Genomic DNA, 18,193 nt, shown 5'->3' with positions numbered 1-18,193 from the left:
GGCACGGTGGAGGCACGACGGGTCCGTTTGGCACGACGGGCCCAACCGGCACGATGGAGGCACGACGGGCCAGGTTGGCACAGTGGAGGCACGACGGGCTCGGCCGGCATGGTGGAGGCACGCTGGGCCCGTCAGCACGACGGGCCTGGCCGGCACGGTGGAGGCACGCTCGGCCCGCTAGTACTCTGAAAATAGGAAAAACAAAAATAATAGCTAAAAAATTCCAAAAAATCAATAAAAATATAGAAAATAAATATATAAGAGCTTTATTGATTGGTTGTCTCGTTAAAAACCTTTCTACTAGAAGAAAAAAAGAGTACAACATATGATTATGCTCCGAAAATTATATGGTTTCATTAGAAACTCTAGAATTTTGCTTGCAATATTTAATATGCTTCCTCAAGTGTCTCGTTCCATTTGGAGATCTGGCACCTAATTCATTGCTGCATATATTACACTTAGCAAATCTTACATGTTTCCTATTAATTTCTCTAAAAACCTTTTCAAAATGTTGTCACACCCATGACCATACACGTAAGTTCTCGACGTCTTGATCCATGAATTAAAATATGGAATTGAATTCTTGATGTGAAGTGGCTACTGACTACTTGGCTAGCAACTAGAAAAAGAGAGATGGGTGACCGATGAGATCACATGGAGCTTGAGATGGTATTTATAGGTCAAGATGAGAGGAGAGGTGGGTGGGGTGGGGCCGTGGGGGTTATTTTAAAAAAAATAAAGAAAAAACATGAATAAAATAAAAAAACTTAGAAATAATAGGGACACATGATTAATTCTAAAAATGAGCTTTTATTGATAGATTGCCTCGTTAAAAACCTTTCTAGCAAAGGGAAAAAAAGTACAACCTAGCTCAGAAAATTTGAAATTACACGTTCTCATCAGTATCTAGATACAAATTTTTGAATGATTCTTCAAGCTCAGTGTTTTCTGCAGTGTGTTGCATTCGTGCTTCAGCTTGTTCCCAATCCTTTACTATGGTGAGTATTTCAACCATCTCACTTGACAGATTTGTTCTTCTCTCTTCGATTATCCTTCCAGTAAGACTGAAGGTAGCCTTAGAAGAAACTGTAGATACAGGAACCGTTAACAAATCTCGCGCTAACAGTAAAAGCACTGGATAATTCGTCTTGTGCTCATGCCACCATTGTAGTATGTTGAAGTTTTCTTGTTCATGGCTGATAATGTCACTGTCGATGAAGGTAGTTAGCTCCCCTCCGAATATTGGAATTCCCGTGCTTGTAGACGATCGTGATGAAGAGTCTAAACTTCTTGATGAAGAACCTGCACCAAATATTTTCCCACACGTTGTCGTCTTCTTACTTGTTGTGGGTGCTAGTGGATGTCGTTGCAGGCGAACTCTGCCATACTTTGTTTCATATTTACTATAAATTTCGAATAACTTAGAACGAACATTAGTATAATAATTAGAATAATCGTGGCCAAGAGCATCACTTAGAATTGCGAGAACTCTACAGAAAGCTGCAATTTTAGCTCTAGGATCTAAAATAAAGGCAAAAGCGTATAACAAAGGAATTTCTTTCCAATACTTTAAGAATTTAGATTTCATAGGAACTACACAATCTCTTACAAGATTATTATTTTCACAGTTGTTTAAATGAGTAGCAATTTCAACAATATTATGCACTACTAAACAAGATGTTGGATAATAAACTCCTGATAAACTCACAGTTGAATCATAAATTTTTTTAAGAAACTCCAGTATCCTTTTAGCAACATACCAATGCGCTTTCGTGAGTAAAGTTTAACCCCATATTGATGGTAATGTGTATGAATAAACACACCAAATGTGCTCTTATATGGTATAATATTTTTAAGCATCAAGAAAGTAAAGTTCCATCTCACTGGCATGTCCGGAGCAAACTTACGTGGACGCACACCCATTGCAACACAATTCTATTTATATGCTGCAATTCGTTGGTTAGAAACGTTTATAAAAGATATTGCAGTACGAAAATCGTCTAGGTATTGCGACAACCTCTTCAAACCGGATTTTACTATAAGATTGATAATATGACAAGCACAACGTTGATGTAACAAGAAAGATTCAGCATAGGTACTAAACAACGGAGTAAGAATATCCATTACTCTAGAATTTGCACCGGTATTATCTAAAGTGATAGAAAATATTTTATTCGTTTGCCCTACCTGCCCATATATCCGAGGTCAAAGTAACTGAAAATGTACATGTTTGCAACATTTCTTTAAGCTTGCTACGACACGCATTATAGTATTTTACCATATCCCTACTAGTTATCTATCTAGAAATATGTGTGAACCTAGGATTATGAGCTTGCTTAATGTAATCTTCAAATGCAGCAGACTCACCAATATTGAGTGGTAGATCCGCTCTTGCAATGAAGCGACATAGCTCTTTTCGAGCATTGTCAGAGTCGTACTCCCAATGACGAACAGAGTCATTGGGGTTGTACTGCAACACCGTCTGCTTCATGGCTGCTCCACTCTTTCGCTTGCAACTTGTGGCGTGCCTCTTCAAGTGCCCCGTTCCACCCGAGGGCTTTGCAGATAATTCATGTTTGCAAATATAACACCTAGCATACCTGACACTTACCCCATCTTCCTCTTTGTAGAACTTTTCAAAGTCTTGCCAAACTTCGGAAGTACCGGCTCTTGATCTTTTAGACCCGGTGCTTGCTAATGTGTGTGCACTTGTAGAGCCTGATGCTGGAACTGCTGCTGCATCACCTGCATGTGAACCAACCGGAGGTTCACCGTCGGGTCCATCATCACCTGCAGCACTGGTACCAAAGGGGTCGTAGTCCCCTGTGAGTCCTTAGAGAAAAAAAATCATGATCTATGGATGTATCATGATCACCGGCATCCATGATCAATGTCGAATGACACTACAAAAATTGCAAATATTCAGAGTTAGAAATAATCAAGTAATAAAACTAATAATAAAATAAGACTCAACAACGATGCAAAAAAATCACAAAGATTTCTTCAACTTCAAGACAACAAGTCAGCAGGATGAAGGTTTTGGAATTGCTCGGATTTTTTTGCAACAATTCAAACTAATTTTGCCAAATTATTGCTAATTCTCAAGAACTTTGAGACAAGAATGAGAGGAGGAAACAAGAGAGAAAATGGTGTTGCTTGTGTGGAATGGAAGGACAGGGTGCTCCTCTATTTATAGGTGAAAAATAGTGATTTTTGCAATTTTTTTCAAATTTTTTTGGAGCACCAAACGGTCATAAAACGGCTATAAAATTCAAAAATATCGGGTTAATGGGGCCCGTTTAACCCGTTAACCCGCGTGCCCCCTTGTGCCGGCCGGGCTGTGCCCTGCGCGCTAGGCCGTGCCGTGTCGTGCCGTGCCATGCTGGGCCGTCACGTGCCCAGGCCGTGCCGTGCCGGCCTGGCCCGGCCGTGCCTCCTAGACCGCCTCGTGCCCGGGCCATGCTCGGGCCGGCCCGACTCGGCCGAGCCGTGTCATGCTGGCACGCCGTGCCACGCGCTCGGCCCAGGCACGGCCCGTGGCCTCCTGCCGTGCCGGCCCGGCCCATCTCGACTCAGGCCGTGCTGTGCCTGGGCCGTGCCTACAGTGCCGTGCCTCGGGCCGGCTCAATAGGCACGGCCCATTTGGACATCTTTAGTGGTGGTGGTTGTCTCCTCGTCTATCTCTTCCGGTGAACTCCTCCTATCGATGGCTCCCAAATCCTGTACAAGCTTTGGATTTGCTAGCCGCCGCTTAGATTCGGTCTCCGCGCGCCCGGATGCTCCCGGCGACCTCGAGTGCTCTTCGTGATCGCGAGATGATGTCGTATAGGGTCCGCTAGAGGCGCAGGGATAGAATCGCCTGGTTCTTGCATGTTTGGTGCCTGGTTGGATGGTTCCTGGTGCCTAGTTGCTGGATGATTGGAGTCGTTGGCGCGTAGAAATAGAAATGCATCTTTAGTACTAGTTTCTACTATGCAACAGAGATAGTAGAAGATGTTATCTGCGTGCACGGGAGTTGTGAGTGAGGCAGCTTCCTGACTGGGGCTTTTAACCTTATCGATTCAAGGCAACGTATTCGAGTGGTCAAGTGAATGTGAGTCAGCTTTCCAAACCTTAAAGAAACTACTCACGACCGCTCCTGTTCTCGCTCAGCCTAAAGTGGTCAGAGTTATGGCTTACGCCTCACGTCAGTTGAAGCGTCATGACGAGGACTACCCAACCCATGATTTAGAGCTTGCGATAGTTGTGCATGCCTTGAAGATTTGGCACCACTATCTGCTAGGAAATTTGTGTCGTATCTATACAGATCACAAAAGTCTCAAATACATCTTCACTCAAGTCGATCTGAATATGAGACAGTGAATATGGCTCGAGTTGATCAAGGATTATGAGCTGGAAGTACATTATCATCCTGGCAAGGTGAATATGGTCGTGAATGCACTGAATCAAAAGGCTCGATGCAATTGCATTATGGTCAAGCTTGGGAATACCAAACTTTGTGATGATTTTTGATGGCTTGGACTCGAGATGGTTCCAGAGGGATTTCTTGCAAATTTAGAGATAAAATCCTCCCTCCTGGATGAAATCAAATAAGATCAAAAGAATGACAAGGGCATGGCTCGAATCCGAGACAAAATGAAGGAAGGCAAGGCTATCTATTTCTCTAAGGATGAGCAAGGTGTCTTGTGATTTGGGAACCGGCTAGTGGTTCCGAGAGTCAATGCATTGAGGAAGAAAATTCTGGATAAAGCTCATGACTCATTGCTATCCATTCATCCTGGGAACACAAAAATGTATCAATACCTCAAGCCCAAGTTCTGGTGGACTCGCATGAAGTGAGAAGTCACTCGATATGTAGCCGAGTGCGATGTCTACCGTAGGGTGAAGGCCGAACATCTCAAGCTGGGTGGTACACTTCAGCCTTTGCCCACTCCCTTCTGGAAGTGGGAAGAAATTGGATTGCCAAAGACCCCTCAAGGGTATGACTCGATCTGGGTCATCGTTGATCGACTCACAAAGTTAGCATATTTCCTCCCGATGAAGACTCGATACAGTGTCAAGGACTATGCTGAGCTGTATCTCACTCGGATTGTTTGCCTCCATGGGATTCCGAAGAAGATCATTTCTAACCGAGGCACTCAATTTACCTCTCATCGCTGGAGGATCCTTCATGAAGCTATGAGAACCGAGCTCTTCTATAGCACCGCTTATCATCCTCAAACCGAGGGTCAAACTGAGAGGGTGAACCAAATTCTAGAAGATATGTTCTGAGCGTGTGTTCTCACTTATGGGAAGAAGTGGGACATATGCTTACCATTCGCCAAATTTTCCTCAAACAACAGTTATCAATCGAGCATTAAGATGTCACCATTTGAAGCTCTATATGGTCAAAGATGTCGAGTGCCGTTGAATTGGTCCGAGTCTAGCGAAAGAGTTTTCCTAGGCCCGAATTTGATCAAAGAGGCAGAAGAGCATGTCCTAACCATTCGCCAGCATCTACTCACAGCTCAGTCTCGTCAGAAGAGCTATGCTGACCGTCGTCAGCGTTAGCTGGAGTTCAAGATTGGAGATTTTGTCTATCTTAAGATGTCTCCTCTTAGAGAAATGCAGCATTTTATGATGAAGGGAAAGTTAGCACCCCGTTATGTTGGCCCTTTTCAGATTATTAACCGGTGTGGTGAGGTGGTTTACCAGCTGGAGCTACCTTCATCTCTCTCCATCATACATAATGTTTTCCACGTGTCGCAACTGAAGAAATGTCTTCGAGTCCCGACCGAAATCATTGATGTGGCAATTCAAGAATTGCAACCGGACCTATCTTACTGTGAGCATCCAGTTCGCATTCTTGATGAAGCCAAATGGAAGACACGATGCAAATCTATTAAGTTCCTTAAGGGTCAATGGAGTAATCACTCTGAGGATGAATCTACGTGGGAGCGTGAAGATCGGCTTCGTGCTGATTATCCTGAGTTACTTTACTATTATTCCTCACAGCATGGCAAGTGGGTATTCCTCAAATCTTTCTGTTACTGCGCAAACCATGAAGTTCCTAGAGTCAACGTACTCACCCCGACTCGTACCGAATCTTGAGATGAGATTCTTCTAATGCGGGGAGGTCTGTCATGTCCCAAAATCCGTAATCACGTGATTAAGTCTAATCATGCATCATTAGCATCATGCTTAATTTTGAGCAATTTATTTTGGTACAGTAGAGCACTTTATTTAAAAGTCATTCGGGCGAGAGAAAGAAATTCAGGAGAGAAAAGAACTGAATTCGCAGTTAAAATGGACCTCCTTTCTATTCCACATGGGCCTAGTTAAAACAAACCTCCTTTCTATTCCACATGGGCCCACATGTGGCCCACCACCCACCACTCCAAATGGGCAGCACCACCTGCTCCCTCTCTCTCTCTCACTCCCCACGCCCTCTCCCTCTCCACTCGAGCAGCCAAGCTATTGCTCTCCCTCTCTCTCAAGCTCTCTCTTTCTCTCTCTTTCTCCTAAGATTCCTCTCTCTAAAAGCGAAGCCGAGGTACGCATGTGGTATTCATGCGATCCCTAGCTCACAAGCTTCCCATCCATCCAATTCATATTCAGTTTCTCGAAGGATTCAAGCCGATTTTAATCTCTTTTGGTGTTCTTGGTTGAAGCACAGGGAGCACCGGTGTTCATCCTCTTCTCGAGTGATTTTCTCAATTTACTTCGCCATCCGACGGTCCCCAAACTCGATAAAGCACCTTGGGTAAGTTCCCTATGCATCCATGGCTAGAATCCGTCTTTTGGTTGGATAGATTTTGAATTTGGAGCTAGGGTTACAAAATTATTGAGTTCTTGAGCTTTGGAGAAAATTAGAGAATTTGGATGAGATTCGAGTTAGGAAACAAGTTGCTAGATGGGTGATTGAGTTCTAGACTCTATGAACTATCCCAAACATATTTTCCTTTGGTTCGGAGAAGCTCGCAATATCAAATCGGTCGTTTTCCCTACAAATAAGTGCTTTCTGCAGAACTCCGAGGACTCCAGAAAATTGTCCGAAGACTCCACAAAAATGTGCGGAGACTCTGCAATGTGGAGTGTCTGCAAAACTTCGCGGAGACTCCGTGGTTACTATTCATCAGCCATTTTTCTTTTGTGATGATAGCTTATAAAATTCATAATTAATTCATTCGGATTCCAAAAATCATGAAACCAATTGTGTTAGCTTAATATAAGTCTGAACTACATGTTAAAAATATTGGAACTCATTAAATAATTTGTGATAATTAATTAGTTAAATAAATGTGTATCAGCTTAATGAAATCACAGTTATTTGATATCATCTCCTAAAATTGTAAAACCACTTTGACAATTCATGTTATGATTAGTGCCATCTAGGAAAAATATTTTCATACATTATAAAGAATAGTTTTATGGTATTTCATCTTATGCATATTGTGGCATACTTTGTTACACTTCATTCATGCTCATTATTGCACATGTTCTTATTTAGTGAACGAAGAAATGACACGTGAACTGGTCGCGGTCAAAGGCGATGCTAATCTCCATGAATTTTGTGATTGCTGTGCGGGCAGTATCCGGTGATCACTTGAGCAGCAAAGCAATCATCTAAGCATATTTCTCCTAGTACTTTGGATCATATATGTCTAATGTGATAAATTATGTTTTATGTATGTTTGCATGATGATGAGTAGAGGTCAGGTTTCAAATGGGTAGAACCTATATTGATGAATTACATTCTCTGTCTTAGATATTGATGATCCATATCCTTATAATCGGGGTTTATTTTAATGTCGTCTAATTCAAAGGTTAACGGAGATGCTTAGCAATGCAAAGGTCACCGGTAGAAGTCGAGTGGTGGAATGCTCTATCGCTCGTGAGCTATAGGTTTTATTATTGCTCACTATGATAATGTGGGTTCTGATGTTGATGGTTAGATGAGTGGTGAGTATGAGACGAGATGTGGACGGAGTTAGGGGTACTTTCTGCCCTGGATGATGTCCCTGGGGTAAGTCGAGGGAGGAGCCCGGGTGTTGTATACCGCTTGCATCGTTTAATCACCGTCTGTCGGTGCCGTTGGCTTTAGCACTTTCCATGCTCACAACATGCCAATATAATGTAAGGCAAGCCGAATACCTCTGTAGCTGTGATCATTTGGGCCTGAATATCGACGGTGTGAGCGGACAAGCCAGTAAAGACACTTGTGATTGCTCCGGGAGTTAACCAAAGTTGGCTCTTCACCGAGCGGTACACGATCTAGATGGTTGGGGCTTATTGAGAAAGGTTGACATGAGTACCCCTTGTATGGACCTGTGTGGTCATGTAAGTCGTATGGTCCTCAAGTCTTGTGAGTTCAAGAGTACCCCTGCAGGATGCAAAAATAATTCGAATTGCCGCATTCTTGGTCATAAGCATGCTTCTGTCTATCTGCATTGGACGTAGAGTTACGAGTCTTGGGATGATATGGTGGATATGTCAAGATGGTATCATCACATATATGTTTACTATGGTTACTATTATCGGTATATTTATGTGGGTGGTTCTAGAATAGAGTGATATCAATTTTGGTATGAGATAGTTGCTCACATGTTTATGTCAATTTGCTTTTGCATATGATTTTTACTTAACCATGTGACAATATTCTTGATAACACCCAATGCATTAAGTCTTGCGAATATCTTCGTACTCACGCAGCTCTCAAGTGCTACTGGCGAGGAGGAGTTTGCCTTTGGCTACTTCACGCCCACCGAGGGTGGTGGCAGACGTGAGTAGGCAACTACTCTGTAGTCGTGCTTTTTGTGACGGAGCCTAAGGGCATATGACTCCATCCTCCTTTTGTTGTATAGTTTTTAGTCTTCTGCTGTGTAGTTTTTTTTGTTGGTTAAGAGTTGAGTCAGCTTTTGTCTCCTCTAGCTCTCTTTTGCTGTAAATTGTAATAACTTATTTATACTTAAGAACCTGTAATTTAATGTTAATTGCTCGCTCTTTATTGAGCTGTATTGTGATGTTAAATGTAAGAAAGGCATGTGTTCCGATCTTGGGCATAAAACACATGTCGGAACTATCGGAGTGGTATTCTGATTAATCATTGATGTCATGATTAGATAAATGATCGATTTAATGATTAATTAGAATAATGTTTGGACGGTTTCTTATAATAAAATTGGCAAGAAAAGTCTTTTTATTTTTATTTTTTACACATTTAAAAACCGCGCGTATATAATTTATACTTATAGCATATACACTTATTTTAAATTAAAAATATATAAACATAAGCATTTTATTCTATTTTTAGACTTTTTTACATATAGGCATACCATACTTATCTGTGATCAATTTCAATACATGGCAAAATAATAGAGAAAATATTTGATAAAAAAATTAATCTATTCGTCTACCTCTTAAATATAGTTATGTAAGTAATTTTTTGAAATTTTGTAAGAAAATTAGAATGGATCTACGAGCAATTTAAGAAACAGGTTAATACAATTCAGATCGGGTATTTAACAAAATTTTATGAGCAAATTAGAATTATTCAAAGGTAATATTAGATCTAGCTACATATTTTTATAAAATAGAAAAATTTATGAATAATTTTGCTTCAAATAAATTCTAAAAAAATAAATTGGTTCAAACTCACAAGCAATTTTATATATTTTTAAAGGTATATATACCCTAAGATTAAAATATTAACGTATAGTTTTTAGATTTTATCATTTTTATAAATTCAGCCAGTACGGCATGGATGACCAAAGAAACCGCACACTCCTTTCACGACACCAGACGCCTCGACCTCTCTGCTCGCGAAAATGGCGGCGGCGTCGGAAGGGTTGGCCGCCTACCGGGCGGTGCTGCGGGCGGCGCGGCGGACGTTCGCGGGTGACCGGCTGATGCTGCAGGAGTCAGCGGTTGAGATCCGGCGCCGCTTCGAGGACCACCGCGGCATCGCCCCGGGCTCCGACGAGGCCGCGCGCGCCCTCGCCGACGCCCGCGAGGCCGCGCACTTCATCACACACATGATCATCCAGGCCCAGCGCGCACCCTCCGGATCCTTCGGTACGATTCGATGCGATACCACTCACCACCACTACCTCATTGCCGCCTGCTTGTCATCTAGGGCTTAGATTGATTCTAAAAATCGGTGGCTGGTATTCGTTTGGTCACCGATCTCTTAGGGATTATACGGCTTAACCTGCCCGATTATGCAGCCTAACCTGCGATTATGCGGTAACAGCTAGGGGCACCAGTTTCTTGTATACGCCGTAGTATAGGGCCTAGCAGACCCCTTTTCTGAACATTTATTGTGTGTTTAGCCTAGTTTTGGGTTATGGTTGAGGGTTTTAGCAGTTACAGAGTGGAGGTAGATGCTAGCAGCAGGAGAGTTACGAATTGGACCTATGGATCATTACACTAGTTAGCATTCAAGATGATGCAGAATATTGATGAAGAAGAGCATTGCATATGACTGCAGAATGGTTATTGTAACACTCCCGAGATTTTTAAAACAGAAACAGATAGAATCATATAAGTGGAGCTGCTCTTGGCTACAACAACAAGAACAACAATAAAGCCTTTGTCCCAAGCAAGTTGGGGTAGTCTACAAGGAGCAAAAAAATTTCTATAAAAAAGGGAGCAATTTTTTTAAAATGAGAGTGCCTATTAGAGTTGCTATTACCATGGAGTGTAATGAACTAATGACTCTCGAGCAGAAACTGTGTTCATGAATTACTAAAGGTATTTAAGTGCAAGTTTGCTTAGTTAGTCATATGTTACACAAATTTTGCTTTGTGTCTGCTGCCTTTTTCTCTTTCTGGTTACACCCAAATTTACAAACTGTTATAATGTACCTTTAGATGAAAATTATGTACTTTTTTAGCCACATGAATTTTGAATCTTCTCGAGTGACTTCACATGCATTCTTTTTTTGATGTATTAGTAAAGGAGTCACTATTTTAGAGTAATTTTAGAGTACTCTGACAATTCTATGTGTAATGATCTATTGATCTGGTATGCAACAATTACTTGCAATAGATGGGGGCTTCACATGACTGTATTGGCCTGCCTATGTCATGCCCTGGATTTATTTGTTACTTCTGGCTGGTAAATTTCAGTATGATGGATGTAGTATTAGATTCAAACTAATGTAACATGTTTTGTGCGCGACCTTCACCATGTGTACAACTCAACACAGTTTTTAGCTTCATCTGAACAGTAAACACTAGCCCCGCAAAAAAAGGAACAGCACCTTAGGCCTAGCAATTGACTGTACAATTTGGCATGGTTCGAGCCTTAGAGGGCAGAACAACACTCTAGACATAAATATGTATGGGCCAATTGTGCCATTTACGATGGCACTGAGCTGATTTTCTCGACATAAATATCTAAGGGCCAATTGTATCTATGCCTTTTTGAAAGGTTTGACTCGTGTTGCTCTGCAAAAAAAAGTATGGGCAAAGGTGTTTCAACCTGATTCTATAATTTGTTTAGATTAATTACACTGAAGCATGAATTTGGCACAAAAAACCCATCATTAAGCACCTAAGTGGAGTTTCTTCTGTAGCTATACCATGTTTTGTGGAAATCCCTGATATGTCCCCAATAACTTACTGTTGTCAGCACCAACTCACTCTGATGTTGTGTGTGTGGTTCTCATGCACATGGCAGTGCATGAGCTCGGTCGCAGTGATGCTTGCAGCTCGCTCTAGAACTTCTGCATAAGCGTTGTGTGGTTGGACAAGTGCTCAAGCAGACCATTTCCTCTATGCTCATGAACTAATTATGAATGGCAGAATGAGTGGAATTTGTGACTCCTGAACTGATCTTAAGTGAAGGGACAACTGCCAATGTGCCATTGAGACACCATGCACAAAGCTATTCTCCAACTAACAAGTAACTAGGTGGCACATATATCCTTTAGTCTTTGATGTACAAAACACAAGAAGTGGGCCATTGAAAGTCTCCGTGGGAAAGGATTATCGTGGACCCTTTTGCCATTTATAACATATCATTAGTCTTACATCTATTGCTGAAAAGTTCTATTTTTTCATCATTTTGAAGGAAAATTTGTCACACCATTTTCCGAAGTATCCTTTTCATCTAACCAAAAATGTCACTACCAAAATGCCCACCTAAACATTAGATTTGTTTCCTGCGAAACTCAATCCAGTTGTTATGTATCTCCCTGCTTCTTACTCCACAAGGACTTCCACATGTTTTTGAGTATAAGTTTTGACACGATTGTTATATCGCAAGTTTGTCCTACGTATGGGAAAAAGGAAGTCACTGCTTATTCATTTGACAAATGAAGAGAATCTTTTAATGGCTGACGAGTCACCGACAACTTTGATGGGGTAGACAATTATTAAGTTGAAAGTTGAAGTATACCATAGTTAATTAATGATGAATATTTTTATTCCTTGATGAGGACAAATCCTTGTTATACTACAACACTTTTAATAACTGCTCAAGATAAAATAGTTGATTTGTTTTCTTGTCCTTGAAAAAAAAAATTTAGTTGGGAATATACTTCATAAAAAAATACATATTTGGGACATCTGAATGTTTTATGCATTTTGAACATTCATTTTCTTGAATATATCAGTTTCCAACCATTGGTCCCATATAATATGAAGAGACCCAAGGTTAAGCAGGTTTTCAATATAGTGCCAGTTTGTTTACCCAAAACACAAAGCCTTTTCTCTAAAGAGTGTACTGTTTAGTCTTGTGACAAATGGGATATCGTAAATTTGTTATCACCAATGTGGTGACGGCAGTTTAGAGTTTCATTTTCTCATAATGTGCAACAGTTTTCCTGCAGTGGCCTTTGGAGTTTTGAAGATGAAAAATTGTGTAGGGAATAGAGATCTCTTGATGGATTCATCGTATTCCTTAGCCCTATTTTAGCTGTAGCAAACTAGCAATCCCTGAAACATTGATACTGCTTGTTGTATCTGATCACAGGTGGTCCAGTCTACACGTCATGCCCACCTCCATGTCTTTGAAGGGGGCTATTAATGAAAATCTGGTCTTATATTGGTATCAGTGTAATATTAGCCTGTCTGTACTCTATAGAACTATATTACTGACAGCTTCATGGCTCACTAAAACAGTCTTTCGACTGGTTTGAGTTTATGCTGTGTACCTCAGTAAGGCATGATGTTATGGGCGCATGAAGAGGTAGGATTAGTTAGATTGGTTTGTTAGTTTGAATCAGATTCGGTTAGAGATAAGATTAGAGATCAGTTAGTTTAAATCGTATAGGACTTAGAGATAAGATTAGAGGTAAGTTTGAGTTATATTTGTATTAGGACTTTGTAGGCCGACTGGCTGCCGGCTATATATACATGGTGCCAGGTTCACTAAAACAGTCTTTCGAATGGTTTGAGTTTATGCTGTGTACCTCAGTAAGGCATGATGTTATGGGCGCATGAAGAGATAGGATTAGTTAGATTGGTTTGTTAGTTTGAATCAGATTCGGTTAGAGATAAGATTAGAGATCAGTTAGTTTAAATCATATAGGACTTAGAGATACGATTAGAGGTAAGTTCGAGTTATATTTGAATTAGGACTTTGTAGGCCGACTGGCTACCGGCTATATATACATGGTGCCAGCTATGATCAATCAAACAAGAGAAATCAATTTAGTTCTCAATCCCCTTCTATGTCTCTCCAACCTATATTCTAATCCTTTCCCTTGCAGCCGACGCCGTCCGGCTATCCTCCCAGCAGTGTTTATTCTAACGCATGTTAACTTTATCATAAAATAGAATGTGAACTCTTTAAAACTAGATCTGTTCTTATATTTGATTATATAGGTAGAACCATGGAAGTTCGTTACATTTTATGTTAAAAAAGGCTGTTTCTCTTTCTTGTTTATGTTGTTGCTTTTTTTCCTTCTTGATTTTTGACATTAGGAGCTAGCTGTCTTGTCTGTTATGACAACTCGTATTATTCATTTGCAGTTGTGAAGCCTGAGAAGGTACACGCCGGAGCTACACTAGAGGTTCCTTCCGAGGAGATGCTGTCGAAGTTAAAATAGGGGAAGCACTTGCTGTACAAGCATTGCAGAAACTCAACATCGTCAGGCTAGTAATAAGATCAGTTTGCATGGATTTCTTGTATTGTATTACTGGATTTCTTGTATTGTATTACTAGTCAATTGAGTAGTTTCACACTTCTTGTCGGGATGATCCTGAAAATAATTCTGAATATATCGGACGACGGGTGCGTTGATCCGCGTTTCCTATATGCGTGTATCAACCTAGATTAAGAACAACAAGATTTATAATACTTCTATATCATATATATTGTCTTATGAATTGGGTTGATTTATTCTTAATATCTCTTTTATATGCTAGGGGTAAAAATACACAAACTAATGGGTCGTGTCAAACCCTATGATAAATTTATCTTTAATGAAGCTAACTACCTTTAACCCATTATGACGTCGGATAGGTATGCCTATTTTTCTCTAGTTGTTCTGCATGTCGATACATTAAATGCTATGGAGTGAGTCGCTGCAACTCCACACAGCTACACGACCATACCACGTTGAAAGCAAGTGCTTGTGGAAGAGAAAAATACTAGAGTAGGTGAAGGGATCAGTGACGTCCTAAGAGTAGGATGAATTAGGACACTTAGAGCTATTTCGGTTTTAAAAATAACACAAGATAAATCTTTATCAATTCCTATCTTAAATATACTTTATGTTTATCTAGTGTGTCTACTCTATCGATCAAAGCATTTGCAACCTATCTAAGGAGATAAATTTGCAAATAAGTAAATGTGAACGTAAATAAGATAGATAAACAAACTCGACATAAGGATTTTTTTCTATGATATCGATAGCATGAATTTCACCCCTAGTTCACGTTGGAGCTCCACAAAGGATATGCTCTTGGACGGTACCCGATCACGGCTCTTGAGCCACTGAGTCACAAAGACAAGGCCTCCACCCGGATGAGCCACCAAGTCAAGGTCTCACAACTAGCATCTCTTCCGGTTTCTTACCACCATGATCACTTCAGAGCTTGAGCCACAAAGGCAAGGGTCTCCACGTCCTCGCACAATCACCTTGCCGCCGCTTCACACCAAGTTGGAGGGTCAACAAGCTTGCCGGCGAGTCACCAAGACTCCAAGGTGCTAACGTACCAAGAGGTACACTGTTGGATCACTCCTTGATCCACTTTCTAGGCAGCAATCACCTAGCAACACCCTCTCTAGGCCTATAAGCACTAATCACTCTCTAATCTTGTGTTTAATTATCTTGGATGATCACTTTAAGAACTTTGGTGATTTGGATGTCTTCTCAGGTGTGTGAACTTCTCTAGACTCCAGCACCTTCAAATGACTGAGTGGAGGGGTATTTATAGCCTCAAATACGCGCACTAGCTGTTAACCCAACAACTCTAAAAAGTTGTTAATATCGGATGATCTGGTGAGAACAATAGTACTAACACCGGATCATCCGATGAGTACACTCTCACAAACTAGCCGTTGGAACCCCACTCAAGCCTCTGTGAACCCCGAACACTCTGGTGTATACTCCATCTTCATCACCAGACTTTCTGTTGAGTATACCTTAGCCATCCTAGCCAACATCTTCTCTGTGGAAATTGCTCCAATGTTTTCTCCGGTGCACATCACTTCATCACGGACCATCCGGTGCATTATCCTCAGCCAGCCGAGCCAATGCAACCCTCTCTAGAAAATATGCTCCGGTGTACACATCTTCAGAGCACCGGACCTTCCGGTGAGGTCACTGCATTCTCCCCTTTTTCAACGATACTCAGGTGTTTTCCTCCAGTGTGTTCAAATCAATCACCAGATTATCCGGTGGGGTCTTATGCTTCTTCTTGGTATTTGCACTGTTCATTGTTCGGTGTATTGTCTAGTGCACTTCTCTTCATCACCAGACCTTCTGGCGTGTTGAACTTCGATCTTCAACGGTTGCAACCTTCTCTGGTGGAAATGCTCCAGTGTGTATCCTCCTTTGAGCACTGAACCATCTGGTGAGGTTAAATGCCTCTAGACACAATGCTTCGATGTGTTCAACCATGTGAATACCGGACCATCCGTTGAAGTCATTTTTCCTATGACTTTTCCAATTTAACCAAACTTTTTTCCAGCTCCGGTGGCTTCTTCATGTATTGCATCCATGAGATCTACTAATATATATTCTTGACAAACATGTTAGTCCCATTGAGTATGTTGTCATTAATCACCAAAATCACAATCATGGGCTAATAGGATCATTTTCGCTACAGTGGGCATCATTAAATGAGACTTGACCGGGTAGGTGAGTATCTGCTCTGCGACTAGCAAGGGCTCATCGCAGGACCTCGTTGGGCGACCAGGGATTGGTCGTGCAATGTGGATGTGTTCTTTATAATACCTACTGTTGGCTGACACTTAGCGGTATGAAGCCCGCCATGTGGAGCACACCCTCACCTATTGCACCGACAATAGCCTCCAAACTCTCTCGTGGATACGGTGGATTGAGTGGTTCGCTGTGGGGGTTCGTGGTCGCCGTATGCCACGTGGTCGTGGACGGGTCCGGTCGCACCACATGGGCCCCAAGTGATCATAAATTTGCTCGGGGAGCGGTCGGTTCGCTGTGGGGGTTCGTGGTCGTGGACGAGTCCAGTCGCACCACATGGGCCCCAAGTGATCATAAATTTGCTTGAGGAGTGGTCGTCAACGTAGCCCAAATTAAAGATCAACTCAAGGGAGGTTAAACGTCCAGAGAGGAGGAAAACGTGGGAGAGATAGAGAGAGAGAAAACATGGGAGAGAGAGAAAAGACATGGGAGAGAGAAACATTGATTGCTGCTAGGCTCGAGGAAATTTTGGTTCCCCATGCGTGCCCCTTTGAATCTTGCGCAAACCTGACCCTACGACAGTTGAAATACCGCGACGGCCCTTTAAATTGGCATACTCATAGGTCCCCATGAATCCTTTCACTGTATTCCATCGCCCCCAAGCCTCTCTATGCTCAGAGCTCTTCGTCTCCTCCGCCATCTCTGTCTCTATCTCTATCCTTTTCCTCATAGCATCTTCCACCGCAATCCGACACACACCGGCAACGATTATGCCTTCCCCAGATCCAAGTGCGACACGACGAGGCTAAAGATGCTGCATGAGGCCGACCTGCTCACCTGCCGCCTTTCCATAGGGTACCACGCTGGGGAGAGCGTGCCCGCCCCCCCGCCAAGGGGAGATTGGGCTATTTGTCTCGTTCTTATTGGCAGGCCTCGTGCTGCCCTTCTTCGAGTTCTTTACCACCGTCATCTTTTTCTATGGCATCTGGCACCTCCATCTCAACCTCAATTCCATTCACATGCTCAGCATTTTCACTCATCTATATGAGAACTTTGTCGGGGTTGAGCCATGCCTCGACCTATTTCTGTTCTTCTACATAGTCTGGTCGGTGACTGGGTCGACCATTTGGAGCTACGGGTTCCCCCTCCGCGATGGCGCCACAGACTCCTATATCGAGGTGGGCCTCAAGTCATCATGATCGGGCTAGAGGGAGAATTGGTTCTACCTCATGGTCAACGATTCCTTGAACAACCTTCGCGTGTCGAGCACACCAACGCAGGTCACAAAGGACTGGGGAAATTCACCCACGACTACCTCCGAGCTACTGACCTTGGTCAAACGAGTTGGCTAGCTTTGAAAAGCTAGGCTGACGGGGTTGGACATCTCCCACGACTACATCAAGCGTTGGTTATGTCCCCTGCGGGGGTGAGCACACCCAATGTTCATGTACTTCGGGCTGAATGATGAGACCCGGTCGAGCTTCACATGTTACCCTGCCGTCGAATCCTCGGTACCGCCCTTTCTTCCAAAAAGTGTGCAACCTCTCACCCCCCCTTTTGTTATTCAGATCTTACTGACAACGTCATCGACTCACGAGTTCGAGTCCTAATGTCGAGCTCTGCGAGGAAGGACGGTCCTCCAGTCGGCGCCCTTCCGATGTATGATCTCACCCTGCTAGAGAGAGCACAACATATGAGGGTAAGTTTGGTATTTCTAAAATTCCCTCCCCCGAGCCTTCTTATGACATGGATTCTCATTGTTGATGCCATTTGCAGGGTCTTCCTGAGGTCGACGTATTGCGCCCGGTCATCGATGAGGTCTTGGAGGCCTCCGGCCAAGCTGCCCTAGGGAGTGGAGTTCATCGCGATCTCCACCCA

General features: G+C 42.4%; 1 protein-coding gene across 1 annotated transcript; it reads left to right on the top strand.

The window, feature by feature from the left end:
• Positions 1 to 9,751: 9,751 nt before the first annotated feature.
• On the top strand, positions 9,752 to 14,328 carry LOC133885937 (mitochondrial zinc maintenance protein 1, mitochondrial). Its single transcript, XM_062325710.1, has 2 exons — positions 9,752 to 10,053; positions 13,959 to 14,328. Exons 1-2 carry the CDS (start codon positions 9,807 to 9,809, stop codon positions 14,033 to 14,035), a joined length of 324 nt encoding a protein of 107 aa, XP_062181694.1. The 5' UTR covers positions 9,752 to 9,806; the 3' UTR covers positions 14,036 to 14,328.
• Positions 14,329 to 18,193: the final 3,865 nt, after the last annotated feature.

This window comes from Phragmites australis, chromosome 11, assembly GCF_958298935.1.
Source record: "Phragmites australis chromosome 11, lpPhrAust1.1, whole genome shotgun sequence".
Classification (NCBI taxonomy): Eukaryota; Viridiplantae; Streptophyta; class Magnoliopsida; order Poales; family Poaceae; genus Phragmites; species Phragmites australis.
Note: the sequence above shows the minus strand (reverse complement) of the source record. Positions and strands in the feature narration are given on the sequence as shown.